We start from the raw sequence: 24,102 nt of genomic DNA, 5'->3' as shown, positions 1-24,102 counted from the left end.
GGGGTTTGAAACAACTAGACGGTTAAACGAACTTAGAAAGTTTTGCAAATGCCACCCAAGAGGCAGTGCACCAACTGAGAGCTAAAAATTGCACTGTCATCTGTTAACAAATATTAAATTCCAATAATGTCCGGGGATACCCGATTTCATCCTACACAATACCCTCATGATTTCCAAGATGGTTGGAAAATAAGTTTTCGCGCATAATCGAAATCCCAAATAATTCAAAATGAAAAGAAAAATCCTCATATGTGACAAAAACAAATTTATTAACGCACATGTTGTATTCATATCTGCGTAAAAGTATACTAGAGCTTACGTAAGGTTTGAAAATTCAATGCAAAAATTTTTTGAAAAACAAAATTTTTCTCCCTTCCCCCAGGTTAGCCTTCTTGCGAATGGCAAGTTACTACATAAATTTGAAATGTCATCTTGTCAGTCGAAGCGGAGTTTCCTCGTTGTTCCACTTAGTCGAGTAAAGCTCCCACATAATATAAAGGCGAGATTAACTGGATCAGCAGAGACCTCGGTTAAAGAGCTCCCGGATAATCGAGTCTACTGTATCCATGCATCTAATGTGCGCGAAAATGTGTATTTGTTTAACAAAAACATTTCATTGGTATACAGTGACCACTGTTAATTCCGAACATAGTTGCTGGTCCTCACAATATTTAAGAGTTTGGACCTGGACCTATAAGTTCCAATTATGATAAAATTAACAGTTGGGGATTCAATGATGCCGGAAAGGTTGAAAGAATTAGGTGCCAATAACTTCATTCCAAAAGGTAAATTTTATATCATGACATTTAATAAGATTTTATCATCTTAAGGTTCTTTCCTATTAGCTTCGAAAGACTTTTTCCATGAACTACAGAACGTAACTTGACGAAAACATTGTTTACTGTAACATCTAAGAGGCACTTCCTGTTGGAAGGGGTGAATAAATATCCGAATATAATTGAATTTTGCAACTATTAACCTTCATATAGCCAAAGGGCAGTGGTACTTCAATTTATTAAAAACAACATTGCACAGTAGCATATCAATGTGTCTATAAGAAAAGAGGATCAGAAGAAAGTGAGTGCATACGAGCAAGTACAATGAAAAATTCTTGAATAAAACAATAATTGAACCTTCGCTATCATTTGTATAAAATCGGCACAACTCGAGTGTCATCACTGACTGGTCAAACGTGAATCAAAATCGCATGTCTCAGCTTTACGCTGCCCAAAAGTAACAAAAATGATGCATATGATATCTACGATACTCAATAAAAGAAAGTGATTAACTCGAATTTTCTACTGTGTGACCTGAAGATGATTTTTTACGCGTGGACTAGAGTACGTAATTAGTTTGACACAATTAATGACCTTTCGACAAAAACAGCCACTAATAAACAGGTCTATACATCGCTTTACCACATAATTACAGCAACTATGGTAGATGTTGCTGTTATTGATATCAACACAAGAAAGACGATGTTCTTTAGCCTTCACTATTACTCTGCTCGGTCCTTTCCTACTCATTTCCTTTCATGTCAGTTTATTTTTCTCATTTCCGCTAGCTCGGTTCCACCTTATTCCAAGCTCTCTCTGGCGAATGAATCGGCTTCACTTCGTTGGCCTCACTACAACAGCAAGGTAAACTAAATCGTTTCATTAGTTGTGCTTTTACCGTTCTGTTCTACTGTTTCTTTACATTCTGTTCTCCAGAACCTCCCCCACCCTCTCACCGCTTCAAAATGCTAACCCATGTGCCACAAAGACAAGTTTTTTACATTAATCAGACCGATTACTACGAATGTCTCAAAATTCGTCAGTCAAGATAATGTTGTCAGGAATAACAGTCCGATGCTTTTACAAGTTTTAATTCCTTGTCTTTCAGTACTGCAGTGTGGAATAATCTGGCGTACAAGACGTTTGACCTCAAGCGCCTGTCGTCCTCTCCCACCAAGTGGAGTGATGTAAAATATTGTCTAAGCTAACTTTTAATAAAATTTAAAACTTGTCATCCAGGAGAAGGCAACCATTCACATCTTTCATTTGGTCTATATATAACCTTCTTTATACAAGTATTTCGATCGAAGAAATTACGAACGCACCATATCGTAGACCTCAAAGCTAAATCTTTTAGTTAAGTGTTTTGTAGTATTCGTTCGCTCTCTGATAAGGTCGCAATAACAACGAAACTGCTGTCACAGTAGTGACATTCTAATAAACAATCGTTTGTGGACTGGGGTACACAAGGATTTCAGTCCTTTTCAATGGACTCTGTAGTTAGCTGATCTTAGGCGGAAGGAGTAGGCCACCACATGAGTTATTCCGGGTGTTTCGGCCCGCACAACAAACAAATCGCCTCCCTCGAACACACGCTTCTGCAGACATAATACACATACAGTTACAAGAATACGCTGGAACCATTTTTTTTTTTTTTTTTTTATTATTATCAAAGTATACTGGAAATACATAAAGAAATAAAGATTACAATTTTGCGATCCTTAGCAAATCTATTTGCAAATCAAGTTTAAGTCTGGACACACAGGTTGAGAATCACTGTCTAGAGAATGTATACTTTGCGGATGTGAAGAAATGTAGCACTACAATAATCTCAATCTTATTACCGTACAAGAAATGTGTGATGGCTAACTAACGAACTAAAGAAAACGAAATTTAACGATGACAGAGCAGGCTGCTTTCTTTCTGTGTTTCCTTTAAATATACCTTTTATTTATAGTCATTAATTTAGCATCTAACGAACATGAGATGAAAGAATTCTATGTGTAGGCCAAGATATTTCATAATTCGCACATAGAGAACCTCAGTTAAAAGTTAATGTTCTGAACAAGATTGAGGAGAATCCTGAAACCAGCACAAAGACGTTAGCGGAACAGGTCGATGTTTCACAAGCATTAGTCTGGAAGACTTTTCACAAGCAGCACACATACTTACCATCGACAGTAAAATACGGCCAACATTCATTTCGTCTGTTCTTTTATAGAAATGCGCCAGTATACCAGGGCTGGTATCGTCAATTTTCATAATAAAACCAGTGTGCAGAAGAAAATACTAATGGGATCGTTCAAACCAGCCATCAAAAATTCGGCAGGTGTCATCGGTGCCTATTGGATTGGAGCTTATCTACTGCAAGGTAGACTCGGCACTTGGCAGCAACATTTGCAGAATTTTATTATTTTTTATTTTTTTGAAAAAAAATCTGCCAATATTGAAGATATACTATTACAGATGAAAGAACATCCTGTTTGTGCATGACGATGCCTCCTCGTATTTAGCATTACCGCTCACAAATTGGTCAGTACCAGTTATTCTGCTGTTGAATGGGTTTAGACTGGCCAACTGAGTTAGCCATCACACTCACATTTGAATCTCGTGGATTTTTTCACGTGCGGGATACCAAAATTTCCAGTCTATTCAATTCCGCTTTTAACAACGATGAAAGTCTTCGTGAGTGCATTGGAGCTGGTTGCTATGCAATCAGAACAATGCAGGTAATTTTGAGCATGTTCCAAAGTCAATGCGAAGACGAGTTGACACCAGTATCGCTGCTCAATAAGGCCATTTTCAACACCAGCTGTAACGTAGAAGCCACCGAGCACCTTCAATACATTTATAACAGCAATATGACTAACTCTGATTTCTGTGCCCCGCGTTCACGTGAACTTTTCATGTTTTAGTGAGAGCTTACTGAAACTTTGGAACCATTCTTTATGCGGGTACTGGCTTCTCCCAATACAATAAAATCACTGCCCAAAAATTATGACTTCTGAAATGGTACACAAGCCTTTCTTTCCTCGCCATCGGCATAGAGCATCGGAAATGGCAATGACAAACAGACTCCCTAATCGCTCTGATTTAATAAATTTAACAATCACAGTATACTGTCAAACTTTTGTAATGCAGTTTACTTAGCTTTTACATTATTTAATTTAATTTTTTTTAATTACAATTGAAACACAGAACGTATTTAACGTTTCTGCTGTGATTAATATATTAAGCAAATAGTTATAATTCAAGATGAATGTATCTTTTTAAGAAAATTAGATTTAGAAAAAGAGCAACGACTTTCATGCACCATCCGAGATTTCGTTTCCGCGTATCCGCCTATTCATTCCTATAATCAGCGCAGAATAAGCACTATATACATTATTTCAGACACAATATATGGATAACTTATGCGATGTATGATGTTCTGTTCATACATCATGAAAATTTCTAATGGGTTTCAAATGGTCTAACCGGTTTCTAATCGTTCTATTTTAATGAAATTTGTGAGGACCGAGCATTTTTTTTATATATATTTCTCTCTAAAAGAGAGAAACATAAAATTTGATGAACCTCCATCCATTGGGAGTCGAAATTATTAATCCGAACGGAGAGAGATGAGGAACGGAGAGAGAAATGCGCAAAAAAAAAAAAAAAAAAATTGCCTTTAAAAGAAACTGATAGGTTTTGCAGATATTTTCGTTGATGTTTACACTAATTATTTAACAGAATAAATCCATAGTAAGAGGTTCTAGAGAGAACTGCTCTGACTCTTAGCAAATTAGGGTTTACTTTCCGATCAGCAACTAACCGAATTCGTGTGTGTGTGTGTGTGTGTGTGCGTGCGTGCGTGCGCGTGCGCAGCACCACAAAATTTTCAGGTGAAGGATCTTCCAGCATACTGCTCAAGAAACATTTCTAAGTAACAAAATATGCCAACGTGGTTAGTGGTTAAAGAGCACAGATAAAGTGAATAATCCTCTCAGATCATACCTTACGGGTCGCTTTTTCCATGCCCATATCATAAAATACAAAAATCTTTTAAGACGAAAAATTAGCATTTTTCTACATGATTACTATAGCAGTCAGACCTAGTACTGACTGACTATTTTAGCCCCTCCCCCCAAGGAAATTCTGCTATTAAGAAGATACAGTATCTAACAGTTTAACAAAATATCAATGGATTATCAGAATTTCAATGTCACTAAAAGTAATCACCAGGTAAAACTGATATAAAACATGGGATGGAGTTAAGTAAAATTAGCATAATGGACAAGGTTGTCCTACTATCAATTAGTTTGGAACTTCACTACATACTATGAAGCAGTGCACCAGTTGTGAGTCTGAGAATATGCAACTCACCCAAACATTTCGTTTCTCAAAGATGAAAGACATTATTTAGTAATTTTTCAAGCTGTAGTAATTTCAGGACTTGGTGTTTAAGAAAATTTTGTTCGTTTGCAAAAAAATATTTAAATATTAATTTGAATGCAACAAGATTTTACAAGCTGATCCTGTTCTTACTTGTTAGTTTGGTTGAATTTCATTAAAGGTAATACAGTACTTATTTTATTTAGTAGGTTAATGAAGCTCGTAGTTGTCAGCGAAAAAGCGTTATTATTTGTTAGGCTGTCACAAAAGTAATTAAAATATAGGATAATTATTTTCAAATTGATTAACACAGAATTATGAAAAGAAGTTTCATTTGATATTCTTACAGGATTTTAATTAAATATCGTAATTCTAGATTACACTTGAAACAAGGAAGAAAACTTCCTACTATCCCTACGTCAGTGGTTCCCAATCTTTTGTCACTCAAGTCACACTTAAGTTAAAAGACGAATATTAATGGCACACCGAAATAGTGATTGCCGTTGAATCTCAATGCAATTTTTCCTAATCTTGCGGCATACTAGTTGGGAACCACTGCCCTATGTATCGAAAAGTGCAAGCAAGAATATAATCTCAATATAATGCCAGCAGGGTCTAAGGCAGTGCTTTCCACTGACACCGACTCACAATGTACGTGCTAAAGGCAATTCGACATCCCATCATTTTTGCTCCAAGCCAAAACATGTAAATAAGAAGAGAGGGAAGGTGTGAGGTACTAAGCATAAGCTTAACCAAGGCCATTTGTAATTAATCACGTCAGTTAGCTATCAAATATCTAATAACCATAAATATTAATATGTGCTATACTACATATCGTACAAAATACGACTTAAGTACTGCAACTTCTGATACCAATCTTGAATCAAAAAGAAACAGAATCAGAGATTGCACTTACAGTTCAGGAATTACAATTATCTTAGTCTTGTCCTTGTAGAAACTAATTTCAGAAAACATTTCTTTAAATTGTGCTAGTCTGGTGATAAGGAGGGTCGGATTTTTTCTTAAGCGCTGCCGGAATTTCATGAAAGAATGAATTTCTTGTAATGAGGATTAATGTAAAACCTACAGATATAATGGAGTTTCTAAAGAGTCTTCAAAATAATGGCACATGCTCCGACTGTAGATCACAAGTAGACATGATGGTTCGTAACTTAAATTTTGTATATGAAAGTTGTCAATACTTTCGAAACAGCTAAATTTATACTCCACAACCTGTATTTTTCGATATAAAGGAATAATAATAGTATGGATCGAAATATCCCGGACTCAAAATCAATCAAGACTTTCGCGACAGAGCAGAACGAAAAATCAACCAGAACCCACAAAAATGTCGGGGTATATGAATTTCAGTAACCTAAACAAAGGAATGTCATGCCTTTTGGACTACTACTCCGAGATCTATTTCTGTTTAATGGTACAGTAAAATCTAGGTAGCCCAAAATTTAATGGAACAATGTAAAAGTTACCCTATTCATGCTAGTCATCTTACCACGACCATCAAAAGTACCTAAAACCCTCTCTCCGCGAACATCCTTCTCACAACCGAGTGATGAAAAGGCTGGTTTACAGGTATAATTTGAGTGATTTATCTAGGTAAAAGGGGTGGTGAGGAAGCTGATAACTATTCTTTCTGTTACTATTGATTGTTACAAAGTATTGGATGTCCACTGTTCACTAGGGGCACATGTAAATTACGCTATAAGCAATGAGAGCTCTTATAGAAATGTCGTCGAAAAACGACCGATTATCGAAGAGGATAACTTAGACTAAGTTATTATCCTCGTCGTATTTCTCGTTACTCGCATCTCATCTTTCAAGGAATTAATTTGAGGATAAAACTACAGTACTGGACTAAAGGGAACGAAACATTCACTGTAATTTGAGTAACAAACAAAAAAATAAAAACTCATGCCACAGTTTACAAGTAAGAGACAACACCTATTGTTTACGCTGCAATTTGCAAATGCCCTTCTCTAGCTTACTTGTGTCAGTTTTGGCTAAGCCCTAGGTTAGCATCAGAAGAGTGATCAGGCTAGAGGGTGCATAAGTACACGTGCCTTGAGTGACCAGGTTCAAGCCCGTGACTCCTAAACACGGTGCTGTTTGTTGTATTCTCTGTCTTGTGAACCTCTGACGGTGTGGTCGTCCCGTAATATAAACAGAAAATTTAATTAAATTATCTCTATACATTAAAAAAAAATGTTTTCCTCCTAGTAATATTTATTCGAGCCAATGAGAGAAGAGTGCGGGGAAATTACTTCACTACACATGCGCAACTGGATTGTCGTCTTCCATTGAAAGACAACTGCCCCATAACGTTCACTAAATTCGTGCACATGCTTCACTATCTAATACATGACCACAACTAGATATCTCATTGTAATGTCAGCTGATGAAGGGTCCCGATATAGTTTGTATATTTGTAAGTAGTTTAGTATTTTGTATATATTTTAAATATTTACATAGGTTGTAAGTATTGTAGTACTGATCTTTGGGATGCATCAATATTGCTCATGCATTATGGAACCCGAAGCAAAAGACCTTTTCCTAAATGACCTATATAAACGCAGGTAAATAATTACATAGTGATATTTATTCCAGATTGAGAATCAGAGTGGTGTGGGGGTAGCAAATGGGAGAAGATGGATGCGGGTTACTTGGTACAAGTAGGCGGGGAAATTGCGTCACTACAAATGCACAGGTAAATAATTATAGTTCATTTCCTGATTATATATCGATCGGTGCGTTTTAACAGGTGTCTTTACACAGAAAATGACTTACTCCGTCATACCTCTACATTTTACGTAGAAAAGCGTGCGCGGTGGGGCTGGCGAGCAGGAGGCAAAGCCACCTAGTTTATTTTTAAAAAATAAAGCATGCTGCAGTTTATAAGTGGGCGACGACTTCCCGTTTATGTTAATGTTAAGTATGCTGCAATTTACACGTGCGCTTGGTTGACTCACTTGTCAGTTTTGGTTAAACCACTGGTTAGCAAACATTGTGGAAGTGAACACTTCAGTCACAAACAAAAAATGTGATATAAGACGCAGAAAGAGAAATGTCTCAGCGAAGACTGGCTGAAAAATACCACTGCTGCATGCCTCAGATCCAGGCCACTTTGAAAAATAAGGAGGCGATAAAGAAATGGTTTGAAAAAGACAACAGAAACATTCAGAGCGCCTCACAAACCTGTTTGAAAGCGTGCAAAACAAAGATTCGTAATTTTGTTGTGTACAAACACACTAGGCGAAAAAGCAAGACCACTAATTCATAAACAATGCACAGAGGCTCCAACAGAGGCTCCCCTGCTTCGTAAAAATAAACATGTCCAAACATGGAGTTGAATGGCATGCAAATAAAAATAATTGGACAAGTAGTAAAATTTTCACTCAGTGGCTAGAAAACTTTAATGAAATTAAGAAAAGGGAAAATAGGAAAGTGTTACTTTTTTTAGATAATGCACCATGCGGCCGTGCCATCCAAAAAATGCGTACTTTCAAATGTTCAGTTGGTATTTATAACTTCTAATACTAGAAGTGCCTTGCAACCATTGGACGAAGATGTCATTTGAACATTTAAAGTACATTATTATTATTATTATTAGCCGTATGGTGCAAGGAAGCCTGAGGCTTACGCTGCACCAGCCAAAAAATTCCCACGTTACCCTGAGAGAGAGAGAGGAATCACCAAGAAAGAGAAGAATAATAATATCCGCTCAGAACTCTGGGTGTGCCAAGCCCACAACTCACCAGATCGAAGCCCCCGGGGTGTAATATAGGAAACAAATTTTGACAACACTAGTGTGAAAATGGACTCTGCAGAAAATTTAGAACAATTGATAAAGCAAATTAATCTTAGTGATGTTGAATATATCAAGGAGGCGTGGCAAGCAGTTTCGAAAGATACCCAAAAATGGGAAATATGGAAAATGACATACAAGAGATATCATCCCTTGAAAAGGAATTAATGCAGCAAGACGAAATGGCAAATTTACAAGTAAATTTAACTTTTGAGAACGATGTACAGACATGTGATGATTACCTTGAAAATTGGGAAGAAAAACTAACTGCCAAAATATGGAACCAGATGACAGCGAATAAGCATAGTGATGAGGCAAGAAGTGAAATTGTAATACCAGTGAGTGAAAGTTCAATGTAATTAGGAAATGAAACATTTCTAAACATTATTTCATATAGAAGATAATTTGAAAAAAAGAAATTAAGGCAAAAAGTGTTCAAACAAAACAGATGACTTTAAAAGATAATTTTGATTAACCTCCTCAAATTGCTTTTTAAATGTCATATGTACCATATAACTTTAATGTTGTTAGTTGTTTGGTTTTTAGGAGCATTAGCAACTAAGGCCATATTGCTCCGGGGATATGCAGCGGTCATTCCCTGACTGTTCCGCACCCTCCATATTTGGTGGTCACAGGCTCGAACCCTGGTCTAATCAAGAAGCGTGTGCTATGCACTGCTGCCCCTGCCCACTTGGGTATGGAGGCACCTTTAATGTAAATACAGTTGCATAAATAAATAGTAATTTTCGAAAACACTGACTTCTTGCATACTGCTTATAATATTTTAAAAAAAAAAAACCCTTTCTGTATTACGTAACCCTAATTTTTATAATTCCCATAGTAAAGAAAATAACACTGCAATACCTCCCTCCCTAAGATGACCAACCTCCCCAAATGACTGGATTTTGCCAGAATGTCAGGTGGTCGTCATTGGGAGGTTTTACTGCATATTTGTATGTTTGCACCCACTGAATGCGATAAAGTTCTTTGTATTCTTTATTTTGAGAACCCTTGATCCTAAATGGCCATCCTGGAATATAAACAGAATTTAACTACATAACAGTATAGTGGTTTCGCCACTTTTCACTCCTTTGGAGAGGTCCAGGTTCGATTCTTGTCGACGACTGGAAGAATTTCCAAAGTGCTCTTCAACCGAGGCTGCAATTAGCTAATCACAGTGGGAGGCAGCAGGGTTTTTCCTAGTGAGTTATTCGAAGTTTTTTCAGCCCATGAACACACACGCGCGCAGTATGTTCTAAGTCGCTGAATGGGCCTTGGCCCAACAACAGAACAAAATAAAATTAAGCCAACAGATAGCCAAGTGATCAGCGCAAGAGTATCCTAGCACATGCATTTGAATTGACCATGGTTTGAGCCCACCAAATACAGTAATGATTGCATTCTTGTCATGATGATTATAGTCTTTCTTTTTAGTTTAGTCCTGGGAGTTGGTCTAGCTTCTGAAACCAGAAAACATCAATAGAAGTTCATGACATGGCAAGAACCAACTAGCAAGTAACTTTCTGAGATAGTATGGGTTCAGGCATATAGGTCTAGAGGCTTCATTTTAGGAAGGATGTGGATCTGCTGGAATGGCTGCAGAGAAGTGCAATGAGATTAGTGAAGTGAACAAAAAAGGTGGTCTTACCAAGAAAGGCTTCAGCTCTGAAAATTGCAGCATCTGGAGAGTAGGCAGCTGCAAGGTGATCTGACTGAGGTGTTTAAGGCTTTTGATGGATTGAGCAAAGTTTAATGCTGATGACTTTCTTCCTCTTGCTCAGACTACAATAAAAAGGCACAAATTCAAATTGAGGATTGATGGTTGAAGAATAAATGTGTGGATGTTTTGTCTTCAAGCCCACAGGTGGTTGATTTTTGGAACAAACTTCATCTGTTGTGGAGGTGGGCAGTCTGGAGGTTTGAATAAATTCAAGGAAGAACTAGACAAATTATTGGAAGGATGTAGAGCTGCTGGAACGAGTACAGAGAAGGGCAACGAGATTGGTGAGGGGAACAAAGGGTTGCTCTTAACAAAAAAGGCTCAAGTTCTGAAAATTGCAGTGTCTGGAGACTAGGCACCTCCGAGGTGACTGAGGTGTATAAAGCCTTGAATGGTTTGAGCCAGCTAGGTGCTGATGGGATTCCTCTTGCATCGGTTCCGTGCCTGAGGGAGCACAAATTCAAGTGGAGGAAAGAGTTGTGCAGAAAAAATAGATGTGGAAATCTGCCTTTAGCCAGTGGGTGGTTGATTGCTTGCTTGCTTGCTGGAACAAACTTCCATCTGTCGTGGAAGTTGATTAATAGCTTAAAGAAATTGGAGGAAGAACTGGACAAGCTTTTGGAGGGAATGGATTGGTGAAGTGGGAAGATGTTTTTTTTTTTTTTTTTTCTCCTGGCTGATGCTGTATAAGCTTGCTTTCTTGCATCATATGCCCCTATTAATGCTTGTCACCACCAAGAAAAGCTTCTTCAGAGTGACCTAAATTAACTTCAGGGATGATAAGAAAAGTGGCAGCTATGGAAAATGCATTTTCAGCAAAATGCAAGGTCTTACACCTGGGGAACAGCAACTCCTAAATAACTTATAAACTTGGAGTTGAACTATAGTCAGTAGTGGAAGAAAGGGACTTGGGAGTTGCGATACAGTCAGACACTAAGTTCTCTGAGCATTGTAGACAGGTTGCAAGGAAGGCCCATGGTGTTCCACTGATGATTTATCAAACATTTACTAGTAGAGATAAGGATGTAATAATGTTCCTGTTTATACTCTAGCACGACCACCAAGTCGGTGGAGTTGACAATAAATCATCAATACAAACGTTAATCGTATTTAGCAGTCACAGGCTCAAACCTCAGTCCACTCAAAGAGTGCGTGCTACTGCCCTCATGCACCTGGCCATTTGGCTACGTAATCCTGCTATATAAGGCCACTGTTAGACCACACTTTGAATACTATGTTCAAGTGTGGAGACAGCTTCTTGAAAGGGTCCAAAGATGGGTAACTCGCCTGGTGAGATCAACAAAATCTCCTTATATGGGTGTCCATATAAGGAGATTTGACTGAGGTGTTTAAGGCTCTGAGAGGCAAAAGTAAAATGAATGAGGACGAAATTTTCATGGTTATAAATGATTCTAGAACTAGGAGCCATAAATTCAAATTAAGGGGAGAGATGTTTAGACTGGATTGCAAGAAGTTTGATTTTAGCCAGAGAGTATAAATTACTGGAACAAGTTACCTATATGGGTGGTTGAGGCTGACTGTTTGAGGAAATTCAAAGGTCAGCTGGACAGTTACCTATGGGAGGAGGGAAATGCATAGGTTGTCTATTCCCTTCTCTTTTATTTTTTTGGCTGGTATAGTATAAGCCTTAGGCTTCCTTGCATCATATGGTCATTACTAATACTAAATCATTATGTATTTTATTATCCAGAATTGAAAAACATGATTTACAGTTTCAACAAGACAGCAACCATTTGTGATATAAACTGAAAATAAACAGTACAGAGAATTCATTGACTATGATAAGAATTTCAGGCCATGTTCTCCAAACTTCATGAAGTATTTTAAGGAACATGCTCTTTAACAAATATATGAAAGCAATTCACAGGTTATTGCTAACATTTTGACTGTAAAGTTTCTGCAAACAGACAGATGGGTATGGATAATGCAATTATCCATAACCTCAGGGGCTCACATTTGGTGGGTATGGGCTTGGCATACCCAGGATCCTGAGCTGGATATCATCTCTGTCTGTCTGTCTGTCTGTCTGTAACTTGGGAGAAATCTTTTTTGGTTGGTGCAGCATAAGCCTTGGGTTTCCTTGCACCATATGGCTAATAATAATAGGTTTGCAGAAACTTTAAAGTCTTGCAGAATCTTGTTCCATTATCCTTCATTAATTTGTAAGGTAATGGGAACAAGACACTACCTAGTCTCAGGGGCAAAGAACTCATGCAGATTTAAGGAGGGATCAGAAAATATTTTTAGACAAATTATGAAACTGGAGAGTTTTTAATTTATCTATATAAATCACAAAATGACAGTCATACCAATAGTTGTAATAAAGGTAATAACATAAAACAGTAGGTATATTTTGATTTTTTAGCCTGCTGATATTAGTATTTCACCTTCTGCATCATTCATTTATTTTTGCCCTATCCAAAGCAGTAGGAGCATTTTTGCTCCTACTGCTTTGGATCCCACCAAAATTGGCATAGATTTTAGTATGTTACTTTCACTTTTTTTGGCTAATCTCTTCAGTAGTTGCAAATTGTTCTTTTTGTTTTAAATTATTCTTGAGCCTTTTTCCTTCTTTTGATTTTTAAATTAGTAAAAATGCAGTGTCTATATTTCTGTCTTCCATTACTGTCTTTGTTATGGTTATTTGTATTATTATTTTCAAGTTAATACTTGCTCAGAATAATCACCTGAGAGGGCATAAATTCAAATTGAGAAAAGACAGATGTAGGATAGATGTGTGGAAGTTTGCCTTTAGCCAGTGGGTAGTTGGAACAGACTTCCATCCTTTGTTGTGGAAGTTGACAGCCTGAATAAGGTTAAGGCTGAGCTGGACAGGTATTTGGAATGAACAGAGGGGTGAAATGGGAGTTTTTTTTGGCTGATGCTGCATAAGCTTGCTTTCTTGCATCATATGCCTCTACTAATGCTAATATATTCCAGCTATATCAGTTTCTGCTGCTTAGCCGATATTATTTTGCCAGGGATTGCATATTTTTCCCCTACAGTTTTAATACATTATACACTTTATTCACTTTACTCATTTATATACATATAAAATCCTTTATGGCAGTAAGGAATTAAAAGGGGAAAAAAAAAAAGTGGTTCTGGTTCTCTAGTAGGGTTTACAAAATTTTACACATTGCAATTGGCAGTGTTAGCATATTAAAAAATTGAAACAGAATTTTATTTCAACTGATATTTAAAGCCCTTATGATACAAGGACTGAAGCATGATTAGGCATATTTAGATATAAACAAGTGTTCTATAATCAAAGCATACAAAGAAAACTTATGGTCAGGAAGCATTCAGATTTATAAATTCTATTATTACCAATTTGACATGTTTTCTGGTGATACTGAATACCATGCCTAAACTATCCAAATTGTCAGATTGCATTTTACCAGCAGTTTGTTTCACACATACAGCAATGCATGTATATGTTGCTATATAGTTCATCCCAAAGGTGTTTTCAACAGATTCAGGTTCACGCTCCGGTGACTAGTGAGTTATTCAAATTAGAAGTTAGATTTTAGTTTTTAGAATTAAAATGGCACAATGATGTAAGAAAGTGAACTTATTCTACATCTGCACAAAAAAAGAAAGGGAGGGGGCATCCATTCCTTCTTGAATTTTTTAAAATTCTACACCTGCACCTCATCCTTACAGGCAACTTATTTTAACGTTCCACAATGTTGACCAAAGGTAAACTTCACAAGATCTAATCTATTCTTTTGCTCCCTATAATTTTAGAGTTGTCCTCTGGTTCTTATCCCACTTGGTGAGAATATTCCCAGCCACATAATTTACTATGCTCCTCAGGGCCTCAAAACACTTAAATCTGCTCTGCCCCAAAGATATTTAAGTTACCAAGTTTTCCGGAGCCCATCTTAGGAATAATGCTTAGCACTCTTCAGTGTGTTGCTCTTCCTATATCTTTCTTAGACATAACCTCCCAACCTGGATACAATATTCCAAGTGTGGTACCACAGTCTTTTCTGAGAATGAGAGAGAGAGGCAGAGAGATAATGACCTCTATTAGCTAAAATCCCAATCACATGTGCCCTTCTTGCCACCAGTTTACAATGTATGCTGAACTTGTCTTTCTATATTGTAATTCAAGTCTTACGTATACTGAACACCTTTCTTTCCCCCCCCCCAGTCTGCACACTACTGTATTCTGTTCCTACCTTGCAAGTGGTAATATTGAACTTTAGCAGCCATTTTTCAAACCATAGCCTCATTCCAGTTGTAACCATCCTCATTTAGGAAGATAAACAAGAGATGTCAAAAGCATTGATCTGTGAGGAACTAAAGTCCATTCTGAAGGTTGCTACTCCAGATTTCTTCCACCCAGTACCATGATAAATGTTGTCACTGTGAAATACTATTTCTGATAGACAACAAAGTTCAAGCATATTGAGTGTTGAATTACTGCACAACAATATACACCACACACAAAAATTGCTACAAATAAAACCTGCTTATATTCCTTTTTTTTTAAGATTCCAAGAAAGAAGAAATCCAAATATAACCCTCCTTCCTTAAAACAGATTTCATCTGAAAAACTATGCATCTCTGCATTCAATTTCAGCTTTTGAATCATTTTGGTTCCTTCAGTGATAGCAACCAACTCCTGGCTGTCAAGGTTTATCTGAAACGTGCACGGGGGAGGGGAGATATTCAAATTATTTTAATGCCTATTCAAATTAACCTTATAAATTTAAAAAACACTTATGGAAAAGATTGTCCAATATTAGGGGATAAGAGTACACAAATTTCATTATGTTATTGTTGGGTTTTAGGCACATCAGCAACTTGGGCCATATTGTGTTATTGTGCATGCATAGGCTGATTTGCATGTTATGTGGGCTGAAAACCTGGAATAATTAAAATGTAAACCCTATGAGATCAGCTAATTACAGCCTCAGTTGCAGAGGCCTTTTTTAAATATCTAGTCATCAACTGTAGAGAGGGGGAGGTCTGGGATTCAAGCTCTGATCTCTCCCAACAAGTGCCAAAACTACTATACTATCATGCAAGACCCTTTTTGTGTGACTAATTGGATATTCTTTTTCGTATCCCACTTACGTCACATGGATTTGCTATGTTATTCACAGATTGGTGCACGTTCACTACTAGAGGTCCCCAGGCATCTAACAGGAGACCAGAGTCACAATGTAGCTCCAAGTTTTAGAGTATATTCACTTTTGGTGATGCCAGGTATGTAAAGGAGTATTAATAATTTAATCTCACATTAGATTTCACTAATATCAGTGGGTTAACATAAGCCCAAGCTTTGACAGTCAAAAGGCCAGTGGCCATCACTAAAAGAATTGTGTCCCCAAGACAAAATGAATGCAAAGAGATGCATACATTTAATACATCAACATAATAAAATTTGTTTTAATAATATATGATACCTTAAGAAAGGAGGCATATCTCTTTTTGAAAGATATCAAATGAAAGCTCTCATTTTGTAGATTTTCTGATTATTATTTGAAGTTTGTAGCTCAAAAGCTTTAGTTCAAAGACTTAGAAATGGAATTTGCAATACCCATACTTTGCCACAATCGCTTTCCTTCTGGTTCATAATATAAACAGTGATGTCATACAATGACTTTATTCATACATACAGTTAATTTTGATTTGGTTATTTATTTATTTTTCTGATATGTTTGATTTAAAGTGATTGCATCTAGCTGACAAAGGCATCAAATGAAAGTAGCAGTTGTATAAATTAATACAGATAAAAATTTTATGGTGTCTATTTGCAAAGTTGATCCATGCTAAACTTTGCAAATAGATATGCATTTGTTGCAGAAAGTATAAATAACTTTAGCTTGTTTGAATTACACAAAAAATGCTAGGCCCCACAAAGTTAAATATAAACTGAAAATTTTAAATTTATTTTTAATACATAAGGCATCCGAGATTTATGAGATTCCAGACATCACATATTACACAAATATTTATTTGAATATGAATTACAAATATACCTATATTAATTTATGTAACTGCAATTTTAATAACCTACAAAAATATACTATCGTACATAAAGCCACTAATACAATATATATTTAAAGTCTCTCTCTCTCTCTCTCTCTCTCTCAGAATTTAGTAAATGAAACAAGGGGTAAAATCAGAAACAATTACAAAAGGAAATACTATTAATGACAAGCACTGTTTATGGTTGACTCAGAGGGTCTGGCAAAATAAGTAAAAATAAAGAAAATTACCGTTTCAAAAGGAACATGCATACCGAAGATGTGAGAAATTATTAGCACCTTAGTTAGGTGTTAATAATTATTTTTAAATCAAGTGGAGAATATAGGAGGAATCAGTAAATTGTAGCCTGAAAGAGAAATAAGTGCATGTTGTTAATGTTTAATTAAATTCAGGATAAATATAGCTCATCATAGAAAAAGCAAAGTAAAGAACAAAGTAGCAAAATAAAAGATATACTAAACTAAAGGATATATGAAAGAGAAGTTAGAGGAAGAACACAGCTTCTTTATGTGTTCATAACACTGACTCATGAAAAAATAAGAATCAGTCAGTTATGTATAATAGAATAATAATAATACAAAGAAAAATGAGAAGGATGAAAAAAAAGTTATATATAAACCAACCATGACAGGTAATTAGCAGGTACAAGTTTTCAAGGGTGTAAAATACCACAATGGCAAGGTGCATATAAGATATACAAACATGGATGTTTGAGATGGGAGGGAATAAAGTGAAAGCTAACTAATAGACATATGTGAAAGCCAATGAATAATTGCATTTTCATATACATAATCTGGTAATAAGTTTGTATAATTTATAATATTCAATACCTTATGAAAGTGATATTGAAGATAAGCCAATGGTGGTTGTTGTTGTTTGTAGGCTTTACAGTGCAAGGGCAGCAAAGGCCATAATGCACCATAAGCCAATAGAAATAGGTTGTTGATAAGCCTAAAACCTAATATTGACAACTACAATTTCAGTATTACTGCAAATACTAACAACCTTGGTACACCAGGAAAGGAATACTCTTGGAAATACTGTCCAACTAATGTAAGAAGAAAACCACATTAATTTAAAAAAAAAAAAAAACCCCATTTATTATGAAGATTAATAATTATGTGATCATTATCTATATTTATATCCAAGTCTAAATAACTGGCTTTTTGGCTGTTACTTTTATTCTAAACAAGTTCCTCATGATAAAAATGGCCAAAACTATGGGGAAAATTTGAAGAATTAAATGCACATAAATCACACATACCTAAAGTTAAGAATATCCTGTAGTAGAGAGGCTTCAGACCAGCATAAATATAGATTAGCAATAATACAAGAGGCAGGACTGCCCACAGGGTACCTTGGATCTGCTGGTAAACCATTATATCATCAAAATTATTAAAAACATTGATTTACATGAATGTTCCAATAAGCAGCACAGCATTTAATTACATTTTTATATTTACAATGAATTTCATTATGGACAAATTTCAAATTATGACAATTAATACTGATGAAAAGTCTTTGAAAATCAAAGGTTAGTACTGTATATGTGAAATACTGTATGCAGGGTCTCCAAAACAGGCTGACTAACATTATTTTACTGTTAGATAATTTCCAGAACAGGTACAAACAATTGCTCTAACATTTTTTCAAGTTATCTGGCATAACTACTCCTGCAAGGGGTTATAAATCTGAAACTTACTGGTGTTTAATGAAAATTATGAAAAATCATACATAAGAAAAATTATAATTATCCATATTTAGTTGTAATTTCTTATTTGATGTAATAATTTTTGAGTAGTATTATTGAAGGAGGTGAAAACAGTTATACATGTCACTCCAAGTTTTCTCCATGATTTTGGCCATTTATATCAGAACTTTACTTGGATAAAATTAACAGCAACAATAAAAAAAGCTAATTACTCAGGCTTGAATATAAACATTGACAATTATCATACAGTTATTAATTTCTATAATAAACATCTTTTTAATTTTAATGTTGTCATTTTCTCACATTTTTCCAATATTTCCAAAAGCATACATTCCAGTCTTATTCCTTTCCCAATGTACCAGGACTGCTACCATTTGCAGTGATACTGAAATTGCAGTTGTCAATATTAGATTTTTTTCTTAACTTATTAGCACCTATTTCCATTGACTATCTTCAAAATCAATTTTGTAAGGCACTGAATATTATCAATTATAAAAATATTACCAGTTATATATATAAAAATCAACCTTTTGTGTAGCTTCCACATGTATATTAGTTAGCCTTCACTTCATTATTCTCTCTCCTCTCCATCCATCTTTGTACATATTATACACCTTGGCATTGCCATGTCTTAGTCTAGAGAATTTGCATCTGCTAATTGGCTATCGTAGTTTGTGTGTGTGTAATTTTTTTTTATCCTTTTTCTTTGTATTATTATTTATACACAACTGACTTTAAATTCATGGTTTATACTCCCAGATCTCAGTTTAAGGTCTTTATAGGAACAGACATTACAATTCTGAGCTGCCCCAGCTGCTGTTTTTCTACCTTTTCCTTCTCTTTTTACTTTTCTGTATTTGTCTTATTTCTCACAAGTCATTGGTTTTATGAATACATAAAGAGGTTACATTCTTCCTATGTTAACTTTTTTTCTCCTTAGAAATTTAGCATCCCTTACTGTGTTACTTTGTCTGCTCTTTGCTTTTTTTAATTTGTTAAACATTAACAAAACACTTGTTTCTATTTCCTTCTAGAATTCACTGCTGCCTATTTTCTCTGCCTGAGGTCACTATAATCATCTTAATTCAGGAACTAAGAATTTACTATATTTTCTGGAAACAAAGTTCTTTTTATTATTTTCTTTTTTTAGTTATTCTATTCGATCCTCTGTGTCAACCGAAAACATGTTTACAGTTGACTCATCAATAGTATTTCTTTTCATAACTGTTTTTGATCTTAACCCTTCTTTTATATAGTAAATTCTATATCTAATCACTATTTACTTGTATAACATTTACATCAGAAACACACTTATATGTAATTTCTCACAATTTAGGTGGTTGCCTCAACAACAAACACCGAGGTTGTGTATCATACAACAGGGGTGTGTGTGGGGGGGCCTTTTGTTTTAAGTGGCCTTAAAACAAAATCTCTCCCTATAATAAATGGTTTTTACACACACACACACACACACACACACCCCTTATTAGGGAAAAGATAACTTAGTTAATTTCAATTCTTCTCATCAGTCCTGTCTCATATCTCACAAAAAGGATTCTATTGCTCCTATACTCACCTTCGATGACACTCTGATTTCTAGATGAGATCACACATATTGCTATTAGGGATTAGCCTGCCTTCTAATTTCTCTTCGCATAAGCACACCACAACAAATATTACTTCTTCTGTAACTAAAAAACTGGGTTTTCTCCTTTACCCTCAGCATTACTTATCTTCCAAATAGCTACTCACTCTGTACAAATCTCAAATTTGTCCAACTGGAATATTGTTCCCACATTTTGGGCAATGCTCCCATGACCTCACTCAGGCTTCTAGAATCCATTCAGAGGGGCAGTTAGGTTAATTAATGATCCTCCCCCTCTCTGACATTGTTTCTACTGCATGCCTTATCTGCAGATACTTCCATGGACACTTTTTCTGAACTGTGCTTCTATAACATCCCCCTCCTTCCACACTAGTCCAAACATGTGCTACATCTAGTCAGCATCCTTTTACTGTCCAACTTCAAACTCACATAACCAACTTTTCTTCTTCATTTATTCCTTCAACTTCCACTTTCTGGAACAAGCTCCCTCACACATATTTTCTTGAAATTACAATGGAAATGTCAACAAATATCTTCCTTCATCTTATGAACTGTTCTTCATAAGATGAAGAACCTGTAGTACTTAGTACCATAGAGGTACTAAGTACTTCAGGTTCTAACACCTTTTGTGTTTGGGGTTTTAATTTAAAAAAATTTATGATATTTGCATTAGCATACAGTACACCATCTTTTTAAGGTTATTTGATTAAAAAAAAAATTCTAGACAAGTAGTGCCAAATCATGTCATTTGAATTTGGTATTGGATTATTTGTCCAATTAGTTCTTGTAGTTGCTATTCAATGCTAGGTATATCATATCAAATTTCAGACTTCTGAGATACTGCAGTGTCATGCATATTAGCATTAGCATTAGTAGAGGCATTTGATGCAAGAAAGCAAGCTTATGCAGCATCAGCCAAAAAAAAAAAAAAAAAAACCACTTCCACTTCACCCCTCTGTTCGTTCAAAATACCTGTCCAGCTGAGCCTTAAACTTATTTAGGCTATCAACCTCCATCACAAGGGATGGAAGTCTGTTCCACCAACCAACCACCCGCTGGCTAAAGGCAAATTTCCGCACGTCTATCCTACATCTGTCTTTCCTCAATTTGAATTTATGCCCTCTCAGGTGATTTTTCTGAGCTAGAGGAAGAATCCCATCAGCATTGAGCATGCTTAAACCATTCAAGGCTTTATACACCTCTATCAGATCACCTCGCTGGTGCCTAGTCTCCAGACACTGTAATTTGCAAAACTTAAGCCTTTCTTCGTAAGAGCACCCCTTTGTTCCATTCACTAATCTTGTTGCCCTTCTTTGTGTACTGGATATAATCCAGTACACAAAAGGTATTAAATTAAAACCTAATATTGTGTATAGGATGAAGGCCAGGAAAAAATGGAGGGGGAAAAAAAAAAAAAAACCTGTTGATATTAAGATTTGAATTTCTGTGGACTATAATAATTTTTCAGGAAATACACATAAACACAAGTTATTCCAAAAAATAGATGTAGAAGACAAATGAGGAGGAGAAAAAGTTTGGCAAGTTGAACCTGAACTGATGTTGATTGGCTGAGACACTTTTGGACTGGTTTAGAGGAAGGGTATGGAATTATGAGATGCTAATTCAGAAGAAATGTATTTATGGAAATCTCTAAAAAAGACACAGCAGAAAATGAATACCTGTGTGGTAAGAAAAGAGGCAACTTTAAGTCAGAAAGAAATCAATTAGCATGAGTACTCTTCTTTTGGAAAGGATCTAGGAGTTTGAGAAATTTTGGAGTAACATCCCAGGTGTGAGGGGAAAAAAATTACATGGTAGGATAGATTTAGGTTAATTAATAACCATTAACACAAAGACTTTTTTTCTCAATGCAAAGGAAGCAATATTTATTACAGTGTACATATTCCTAGAAATTTTAGGTCATCAGTCTCCAGTAAAGGCATGGTATTTTGTAAAAAATTGTGAATGTTGTTAGCTGAGCATGGAAGTAGATAAGTTTATTTTCTTTTGTAGGAAATAAAAAAAACACACTGGGGTTTTATAAGGATTAAGGCTAAGTCTTCTTCAACTGGAGCTGAAGAAACCATTAGATGTTTTAGTCTATGACAGAACTCAAACACACCTTGCCAAATGAGTGACAAGTGATGAAACCACTATACCAACAAAGGAGGACAGAAAAGACTTGGTGAACTAGAAAGTGAGGGAGGAGGAGGAAAGAGAAAATACATGAAAAAGAGCCTGTTGTCAGTAAGAAAGAAAAAAGCTCATGAAAGCCAAGAGTAAACAACTCTGATAAGCCACTTGGAAGGTGGGGCTAAGAAAAATCTGTTTTTTTTATTCTGAAAGGCTGAGGGATACCTTTGCTACCCCAGTCCAAGGGGTCTCTACCCTAAGGCTAGGAAGCACTGCTATATTGATCAAGTCTTAGAAATGTTGAAGTCTATTTAGTTTTCTCTGAACTTTTCCACAAAATTTGTCCAGTGATGAGTAACATGAGCCAAGATATTGCCAGTGCGTGGACACTGAAGAAAATCATATTGACAATTGGTAATCAGAGGAAGGTTTCAAGATAGCATACAAGTTTCTAGTTGGATTTTTCCACTACTCTGGAAAAAGTTGAATTAAATGCAATGGGGACACTTGAAAGGAGGGATCTGCCATCTATTTTAGGAATTGGCTGGATATGAACAAGTTTCCATGCAGAATACAAAATTTGGATAAGGAATAAAAGGCAACACAATACAAGAATTAACACTGGACCACAGGCTTTTAAGAGCAAGCACAGAAATGCCATCAAGACAAGTTTTCTACGGTCTTCCTGTAAGACTAAGAGAGTACTGGATGGAATATATTCAGTATGAGAGGAAGAGGAGATTTACCAAGATCACTGATGCAAGAGTTAGGAGGAAAGGTAGTATGATAATAAATCACACTTTATCTTTATATGAGGATGCAATAGAACAGTCATTATGTAAGAGAAGTGAAGTATGGATGGACAGATGTTGTAGCTAATAGCTTTGGCAAGTCACCCTCAGTTTCTTGCCAAAGCTGTTGGGACAAGGAGTGATGTGCCTATTCTTAGCCTTTTCAAAACAGAGTTTGGGATTATTTATAACATTATTACAACTGTCGCAAGTTTTAGTAGCATAGAATTAAGACACAATATGCTAAACAAGCCAACTGAAATATGCCATACTGTTATTTTGAACAATCTTAGCAAATTTATTGGAAAATCAATAAATACACTTAAGATTTGCTAAGTTAGCTTAAAGCAGCAGCTCTCAACCTTTTACCATTCAAGTCATATCCAGAGTTAAGATGATATATTCATCTTGTATATATTCAGTGGTTGAGGCAATTAATAGAGATTGTCAGAATGCAGCAGAAATATACACCATTAAGACTAGTTGAAACTACATATTTGTAAAATGAAACAAGATAGTTTCTTGGTAGATTTAGTTGATTTCCTACATAAGGTTGCTCTTCTCATATAGATGATAAAAATTGGGGAAGTACTAAGAGAAAATGACCAAAGACTTTCATATTCATCAAATATTATGTATATTATACATATATTAATGAGTTGTGAAAATCTATGAATCTTCCTAATCTATTAATGCAGAGAAAATCAGATGTCACTTCTGTTTCACCAACTTGCAAAAATTAATTTTCTCTCTTCATTTCTGCCTTTCCAGACAATCTTTCATGTATATTTATTGCAACTTATAAATTCACACCCAATATTAATTTAATTCCCTCTCAATTTTCTACTCATTCATAATAAGTAAGAGTATCATAAGTTGATTAACTTTTATGTTTGGAAATAAAAAAAAATGCAAAAAAAATTGATTTTAATCCACTCCACAATATTTTGTTTGTAGTCACAATATGAGCTACAATTAAATCAATGCCTTTTATACTACTGTTGTAGTTCACTACTACAACAGTAGTATAAAAGACATTGATTTAATTGTAGCTCATATTGCGACTACCTACCTTCACAACAAATTACCATGATATTACACTACCCTGAATAAGTAACACTTCACCAATGGAAAAGACTATTGT

The 24,102-nt window shown here is 35.6% G+C and overlaps 1 protein-coding gene across 5 annotated transcripts in view; it reads right to left on the bottom strand.

The window, feature by feature from the left end:
- LOC150088466 (uncharacterized) overlaps positions 1-24,102 on the bottom strand; it is a 266,563-nt gene that overhangs the window by 97,274 nt on the left and 145,187 nt on the right. For 3 of the 5 annotated variants that reach the window (XM_090369525.1, XM_090369524.1, XM_090369526.1), the window contains exon 5: positions 17,982-18,084. The exons of the other annotated variants lie outside the window; for them this stretch is intronic. In XM_090369525.1, the coding sequence (XP_090225651.1) occupies positions 17,982-18,084 (103 nt within the window). The remainder of the gene's footprint in view (positions 1-17,981; positions 18,085-24,102) is intronic. 5 annotated transcript variants of the gene reach the window in all.

Source organism: Mastigoproctus giganteus, chromosome 3 (genome assembly GCF_048544385.1).
Source record: "Mastigoproctus giganteus isolate SK-2022 chromosome 3, ASM4854438v1, whole genome shotgun sequence".
Lineage (NCBI taxonomy): Eukaryota > Metazoa > Arthropoda > Arachnida > Uropygi > Thelyphonidae > Mastigoproctus > Mastigoproctus giganteus.
This window is presented reverse-complemented; position numbering and strand designations above follow the sequence as displayed.